The 8302-nt window shown below is 34.2% G+C and overlaps 1 protein-coding gene across 1 annotated transcript in view; it reads right to left on the bottom strand.

Annotated features, from left to right (window-relative positions):
- Positions 1-220: 220 nt before the first annotated feature.
- LOC103581645 (cullin-2-like) overlaps positions 221-8302 on the bottom strand; it is a gene marked incomplete at both ends in the record, with an annotated part of 12108 nt that continues 4026 nt past the window's right edge. The window contains 4 exons of the mRNA XM_008563423.1: positions 221-280; positions 967-1074; positions 2740-2864; positions 5903-6065. Of these exons, the coding sequence (XP_008561645.1) occupies positions 221-280; positions 967-1074; positions 2740-2864; positions 5903-6065 (456 nt within the window). The remainder of the gene's footprint in view (positions 281-966; positions 1075-2739; positions 2865-5902; positions 6066-8302) is intronic.

The raw sequence follows: 8302 nt of genomic DNA, 5'->3' as shown, positions 1-8302 counted from the left end.
CATATTATCATGCCTCAAAGGAAGCAAAGTGGCAAAAATACAAAATAAGATAAAAAAAATGGGATCTTTGCTGTCCTAAAGCTTATGTTTTAAAAATCATGAACATAAACTAAATAACTTAAAATATACATCATATGGTAAATTAATTAAAAAAAAACAACCCAAACTAGAAACAAGTCAAAAATCTAATCAACACTTGATGAGCAACCACCAAACTTACCAGTTCAGGTGCTTTGCAAACAGATTTGGGTTCTCTGTAATTTACAACTGATGTAAGGGCCTAAATAGAAAACAGGCCAGTAATTAGCCACTAGCAATAGGGCAAAAGCATAGCTGTTTCAATATATGGTATAATCTGTAGATCCAAAATTACCACTCCACACAAAACACAGCATTTTGGTGGTCATCTGTTAATACTGTTTACATATCTAACATAGTGCAGACTCCTGTAGCTACATTCCTAATTATATAAAAATCATATATCCTGCTCCTATTCCAAGATATTCTTTATAACTCGTTACTGAAATTTGAATACAGATAAAATAACAGTATTTTTTTATTTACAACAACCTTGTAAGCAAATTTCCTTTGAAGAATACCGAAACTCAAAATTGTAAAATATGTTTACTTTTCTTTCAAATATTATTCAATATAGCCTAAGTATTATACTGAAGGAAAAATCAGTACTAAAGAATATTAAAATTATGCATGTATTTTCAAAAGATAACTAGTTTATTAACAAGTTCCCTAACATAGCATAATCATGGGAAATTCCACAATTTGATTCAATCATTTAGTTATTTTAAGTTACATTATTTTGACATTCATATTTAAATTAGTTACTTAAGGTTAATCTCCAGGTCAGATCAGAAATCTCATACTTAGAAGCCTAATCCTGAAAAATGCCTAAAGAATAATACAGAGAATTTTATATACACATTTAGTATATATGTATTAAAAAGTTACCTTATCCAATGCACTCATAAAGTGCTGATCACCATTCAAAACAGTGTTGATAAGTTGAACAAATTTACCATGTACTTCCAAAACTGACTCTACAAATAGTGTTGGCATCTAAAAATATAAAATACAAAGTACAAAGTCACATTTTAAAAAGCTCAAGAATAAAATTAGGCTTATTAAAGACTTAAGCTTCCTCCAAGTAAATTATGTTTTACACACATATACTCCTCAGAAAATGTTTTTAGTTAAGATAGTCTTAAGAACCTAAAACTGATGTTGAAATTATCTTGTCATTCAACTCCAGAACTATCTAGAACCTCTGCCAGAAGAACCCATCAAAAGCACACTTCTGTCTTGTGCTGGAATACCAAACCTTAAGGGTAACAAGATACAATCTCTGAACTACCAGGCCTATCTCTTTCCTTCTTTTTTTTGGTAGCTGACTGGTACAGGGATCGAACCCCGGACCTTGGTGTTATTAGCACCACACTCTAACCAACTGAGCTAACCGGTGAGCCCCAGGCATATCACTTTCATAGAGGATTATGTGAAAAAAGACTGCCTACTAAGTCACTTAAGGCTGAAAAAGAGAGGAGAGTTAAAATGCACCAGTATCCATGAGAACAGTGATCCTTGAAACTGGGCAGTGCGATCCCCCCCATCTCAGAGGGAAGACATACAGAGCAGTGCAAAAGTGAGTTGTGTCCCTTAATGGAGATAACTATGAAGAAGTTAGTACCTAAGACTTTAACTAAGTTGGCTGAATTTGAGTCCACTACAAATGCATTCTCTTATATTTCCATCTCTCAGCCTTGATACCAAACTTTATGCTTCAAGGCCCAATGTTGTTCAACACTATGAATCTATAAGCCTAATAATACATTAAGCCTAAGAAACAATACAGAGTAAGAAACGTAAATAATATATACTAATGGTACTACAAAAAATAGAAAACTCATGCATTACTGTGGCAAAACATAAAAACTAAGAATTATTATTTGCCAAAGACAAATCTACACCTAGGTGGATCAGCATCTAGTAAGCGCTCCTGAACAATGTCTATACACAGAAATAGGTGCAAACAGTATTATATGGCAAACAGTTCTACTTACGACAAAAATAGAAGTAACATTTACCATTATATCCATCTTATTCATTAAATATCACTAATAATAAGGAACGCAGTCCAACAAGATTTGATGATAGAAACTCACTTTGATAGAAAAGCCAAATTATTGTAAATAGTCATTTGATTGGCAAAGTATTCTTGAGAAAAATGGATATTAGGGATGTGAGGGTCACTGTTTTGATTATTTTGGGTAGCAAGCATATAGTCAGGGAAGATTATTTTAATCTAAATTTGCTTCCTGGCAACCAAAATCAGAGGATATGTAAAGAAAGCGAATTGCAAGTTGTCTATATTACCATTGACTAGTACCACTTCCAATGCAACTAAATATCAATGCCAGTTACACAGAAACACAATTATTAAAAATAGCAAACATTTTTCTGTGAGAGGCTAACAATTGCTAAATTAACAAATCAGTATGGCTAAGAAGCATCCAATTTCACTCAATGGTTTTCTAATTATTTGATCCTTCCAAAATAAGTCCAACAAATTCTAGACTTAAAGCATTTGAATGAAGACATTTCATTTGTTGGCACAGTAAGACTTTTTCTTTCATCTTTTAAAACATTAAAACAGTAAAATCAAAAGAAAAATTCCATGATAAATCTGATTAAGAGAACAACTTTCCAGTTCCTTATACAACTCACATTTTCCTGAGTAAGGTTACTGGTTGCTCTAAGGCCCTCATCATGGATATGATTTTGCAGCTCCTGAATCATATGAGGTAAACCAGTAGACACAGCACGTAGTAAGACATACATATTTGCCATGTCTGAGGGGAAAAAGAAATCTGATTATTAAATGTCCAAATATTTTTAATTTATTAGGTAATATATAGTTCAAAATACAGTAGTACAAAAGAGTATATGCAGAGAAAAGTCCCCCAAACCCCATCTTCTAGCCACCCAGTCTGCCCCCCATAGGAAAGCAATGTTGTGGTTGTTTAGTAGCTTGCCAAAGATGTTTTATGCACATTCAAGCAAATACACATATTCTTCCCCCTGTCCCTTCTTATACAAATAGTGTAGCATATTTTATGTATTACTTGCAGCTGCAGAACACTTTTTAACTTAGAGGTCTTTTTATTTCAGTATATAAGCACTTCCACATATTTTACAACTGCATCGTACTCGATGATATTCATATATTACAATTACTTAACAATTGAAGGAAATTTAGGTTGTTCCCAATCTCTTGATATAACAATGTTGCAATTAATAATCTTGTATATGGGCAAGAATATCTGTAGTATAAATCCCTAAACGTGGGACTGCTGTGTCAAAGTTTTAATCTTGTAGACATATCCTTCTAAAGAGAGCTCCCAACAGCAGGGAACTCCCTTGCCAACAGTGTTATCAAACATCAAAATCTGACACCGAGAGGTGAAAAATGATGTCTCAGCACAGTGAGTTTTACTTTAAACTCTTTACTGAAGTATAATACACACACAGAAAAGTGTACAAACCATAAGTGTATATCTAATGATTTATCACAAGTGAACACACAACTCACCCAGGGTAAGAAAAAGACATTACCTATACCCAGAAGTCCCCTTCATGCCTCCTCCCAATCACTACTCCTCTTGCTCCTCTGCAAAGGTAACCACTGTTGTGACCACTAAACCACAGATTAGTTTTGCCCGTTTTGAACTATGTATAAAAATGGAATCACACAATTCTTTCCTGTCTGGTTTCTTCAATGTAATGTTTATACGGATCATCTGTGTTATTGTATGTATCTTTAATTTGTTCATTTCCACTCCTCTGTAATATTCCATTGTATAAATACATTGTACTTCATTCTACTGTTATTGGACATTTGAGCTGTTTCCAGTTTGGGGCTATTACAAATAATGTTGCTATAAACATTCTTGCACCTTTCTTTTTTTTTTCTTTTTCTTTTTCCGTGTCCGGCAACAGGATCGCAACCCTCGGTGTTGCTCCCGCGCCTCGCTCAGCCAGTGAGCGGGAACCGGTCCGTATGTGGGATCCGAACCCTCGGCGGGAGCGCCACCACGCTCCCAAGCGGCGCACTATAGCAGTGCGCCACTGGGCCGGCCCATTGCACCTTTCTTTTTGCACATACTTGCATGCATTTGGCCGGGGGAGGTACATGCCTAGGAGTCTAACCACTGGATCATAAAATATGCACATATCCTGCCAGTTTTTCAAATGGGTATATCAATTTACATTTTCACTCCAGTGTATAACAAGTTCCTGCTACTTTCCACACTTCCCAATACTTATTATTTTCAGTCTTTTTAATTTTATATAAAATGTAAGTACTCATATCTTAGTCTAATTTTAATTTGCATTCCTCTATTTTAATGAGATGGGAGTCCCTTTTTGTGTTTATTGGCCATTTGGATATCTTCTACCAGTATTCCGCAATGCCTATTCAAGATTCTTGACCATTTTATATTTTGAATATAAATCTCTTTCAGTCATTGCAAATATATTACCCTATGACTGTCCTTTGATGCTCTTTTCTCAAGATAGTGTCCCTTTTTCTTTTTTCTCTTGGGCTGGCCCAGGTATGGGTCCTGAACCTTTGACCTTGGTGTTCTCGGCACCACAGTCTTCTAAGTGACCTAACCAGTCAGCCCTTGATGCTCTTTTGATGATCCAGTGGTCTTAATCGTCTTTTAATGATCCAAAGTTTTCCATTTTAATGTAGTCCACTGGATCAATCTTTCCTTTGTGGTTAGCACTTTTGTGTCCTATTTAAATTATCTTTCCCTACCTCAAGGTTATGAAGATATTCTCCTATATTACCTTTTAGAAGTGTTATTGTTTTACCTTTTATGTTTAGATTTAAAAAAAAAAAAAACCTGTAATGAATTGATTTTGTTTACAGTGTCTAAAGTAGAGATCGAATTTCATTTTTTTTCCCCAAATGGGTATTCAGTTGACTCAGTACTGTGTGAGAAATGACCATCTTTCACTGACTGCTCTGCAGTCCACCTTGGTCTTAAATCAAGCATCTACATATGCATGGGCTGCTTCTACACATTGTTTATTACACTGGTCTGTCTAATCCTGTACCAATGCCTCTCTGTCTTAATTCTTGTGGCTTCATGACATCTTGCTATCCTGTAAAGTCTTTCCATCATGCTCTTCAAGATTACGTTGGCCATTCTTAGTCTAAGAGTATAGCTTTCAGAATTAAAAAAGAAAAAAAAGATGGACTTTGGACTTCCCAGCCTCAGAAACTGTAAGCAATAAATTTTCATTTTCTTTATAAATTAAAAAAATTTTTTTTTTATTGGGTTTTGATTAGATTGCCTTGGATTTACAAATCAATGTTGCTGTCAACAATGTTTAATTTTCTGTGTAGGTCTGGCACATGTCTTATTATATTTATTTCCTGCTATTTGATAATTTCTCTTTCTCTAAAAAAATTCTTTTTATTCCACTATTTATTGCTGGTATCTCACTGTATTTTTATTTTGTATTTCTCCTATATCTCCTCATATATTTAAAACATATTTATATTTCCTTTTCATAGTTATGCCTTTATTCCTACTGTTTATTAGGAATTCTAAATGTATGAAGTAAATTAGACCTTTTGATATATAAAAATGTATAAACACATTTTCCCAGTTTTTCTTTTGACTTTAGAATACATTTTGAAAATATACTTTTCCAAAATAGTCTTTCAAAATACATTATTAATAATTTGTAAGTAAGTACATCAATATTTTAAAGACTATTACTAAAATATGCTTTAAATCTAAGGTGGCTGGATGATGATGTAAAAAGTGGGTTTATAATTTAATTTCTATTCACATTTATGTTTGGTATCACTTACCATTTTTTTTCTCTTGTCGAATGATATTATGACATTCCGCATGTAAGAACTGCAAGTGGTCTGCTACCATTCGTTGCTGACATTCATGAATCACTTTAGTATATGAACTTGGATTTAAGTATTTTCGACATCGAATTTCTTCATCTTTTAATCTACCTAGAACCTATAGATATATAGTGTTAGAGTCATGAACTACTAAGTTTTACTATGAGGAAAAACCGTAATATTGGTAAATAACTTAGCCAAATTTTAATGGCTCAGCTAAAAACAGCAAAGATAATAAATAAGGTTTACACAACCCATTTAAACCCACATTTCCTAAATCATTTCAAATTTTTATTTAAGCTACTAGCTATCACCTATATAGTCTATCACACTCTTAAGAACATGAACTAAAGTTATATGATTTGTATTTTACTGTCACTTATCAACCCCAATTATCCTGTTACATGGAAGACCTAACACACAACAGGAAGAGCAAGTAAAGATTATTAAAAAACCGGAATAGCTGGCCTCTACATAAACATTTAACTATCAAACTACATCAACTGGATCAAGTAGATTAATTACTTTTTCTTGGTTTCTCTTCCTGTAAAATGGAAACATAATTAGTATGTATGTGATGGTTAACTATCACATTAAAGATTTCATTAAAATTTTTAAAAGTCAAACTATATTTAGTCGTAGTCAAATATGTCAATCAAGACCTTTATTAAAGCTTATCCTATATAAAAAGCACTGAGCTACAAACAATACCCTGGTTAATATTAACAAGAACTAGCTAGGAAGGGGCCGGTGCTTGGCTCACTCGGGAGAGTGTGGTGCTGCCAAGGCCACGAGTTCAGATCTCATATAGGGATGGCTGGTTAGCTCACTGGGTGAGTGTGGTGCTGACAACACCAAGTCAAGGGTTAAGATCCCCTTACCGGTAATCTTTAAAAAAAAAAAAAAAAATAGAGCTAGCTAAGAAGGATAATAGCCAAAGAATTTGACTAACTTCTATCTCAAAACAAAACTACAACATTGTTGTAATCATGCTAGCATGGCACGTACGCATACAAATGTATAGACTTAGAAAACATTCTGTAATGTGAACCTATATAATTGGAGTTTCTGAATTTATCTGATCCCAGGGAACTATGTGCATTTGATGCTTTGGAGAGTACTGCTGAGTCTGACTCAGCATAAGAAGATGATGTTGGGAGGCAAAATCATTCCTGGATATCCTATCAGAAACCTTTTGATAAAAATGAGGCTGAAGACTGAGAAGAGTCCCCTAGTCCTACCTTTCCTATTATGCAATGCTGTGTGAAGCAAGGAGTTCCGAGCAAAGTCACAGAAACCCAGGGTGGGAGAGAAAGGGTCTAGATTAAAAAGGTGTTCACCACATATTTCATCAACTAAGAAAGTAATTTTGGTCAACAATAAATCTTTTTAAGGACTATTTTTTGTAATAAAAAAGATTAAACAGATTAGTTTTTACAGCTTGCTAAATTAACTAAGTGCAACGTGAATTAGAGTGTGGGTCTGAGGGACGTGAAGGAGGATGAAAGGAGAGAAAAAAAAACCCTGATAACTTGTTTGAGGGACTGCATATAAAGAGAAAGAGAAACAAGGTTAGACTGCCTCACGGCAGGACTTCAAATAGCAACGAAACCATAGTAGCAGGGGGAAAACAGCCAAAACCTCAGGAAAGATACAGAAAGGGATGTAGGACGGTGACACTAAGTAAACGTACAGGGATCAAAATCTAGGATTTTAGCACTGGAAGTTAATATGGTTCCTCATTATTTCCTGAAATGAAGTCACCCTCGCCCCTTTTAAAAAGCTTGAGATACAATTTATGTATTATACAATTCACCCACTTAAAGTGTGTAATTCAATGGTTTTGGTCTATTACATTGGTAAAACATATACTGTTGACTCTTGAACAACATGGGTTTGAACTGAACAGGTGCACTTAGATGCAGATTTTTTTCAATAAATATACATACAGTACTGTAAAAGTATTTTCCTTGTGATTTTCTTAATAACATTTTATTTTCTCTAGTTTATTATAAGAATACAGTATGTAATACATATAATATACAAAATATGTGCTAATCAACTGTTTATGTTATTGGTAAGTCAACAGTAGGCTCTCAGAAGTTAAGTTTTTGGAAGGTCAAAAGTTATATGTTTTTGACTGGGGTGGGGGTGGTGGGGTTTGGTGCCCCAAACCCCCACGTTGTTCAAGGGTCAACAGTATATCAAAACCTTGCCACTTTAATCATTTTTAAGTGTGCAATTCAGGGGCATTAATTACTTTCACAATGTTGTATAACCATGCCCATTGGCTATTTTCTTTTTTTTTTTTTTTTGTCTTTTTTCGTGTCCGGCAACGGATCACAACCCTCAGTG

This window comes from Galeopterus variegatus, unplaced genomic scaffold (genome assembly GCF_000696425.1).
Source record: "Galeopterus variegatus unplaced genomic scaffold, G_variegatus-3.0.2 Scaffold13587, whole genome shotgun sequence".
NCBI classification, from domain to species: Eukaryota; Metazoa; Chordata; class Mammalia; order Dermoptera; family Cynocephalidae; genus Galeopterus; species Galeopterus variegatus.
The sequence above is the reverse complement of the archived record's forward strand: the minus strand, read 5'-3'. Positions and strand labels throughout refer to the sequence as shown.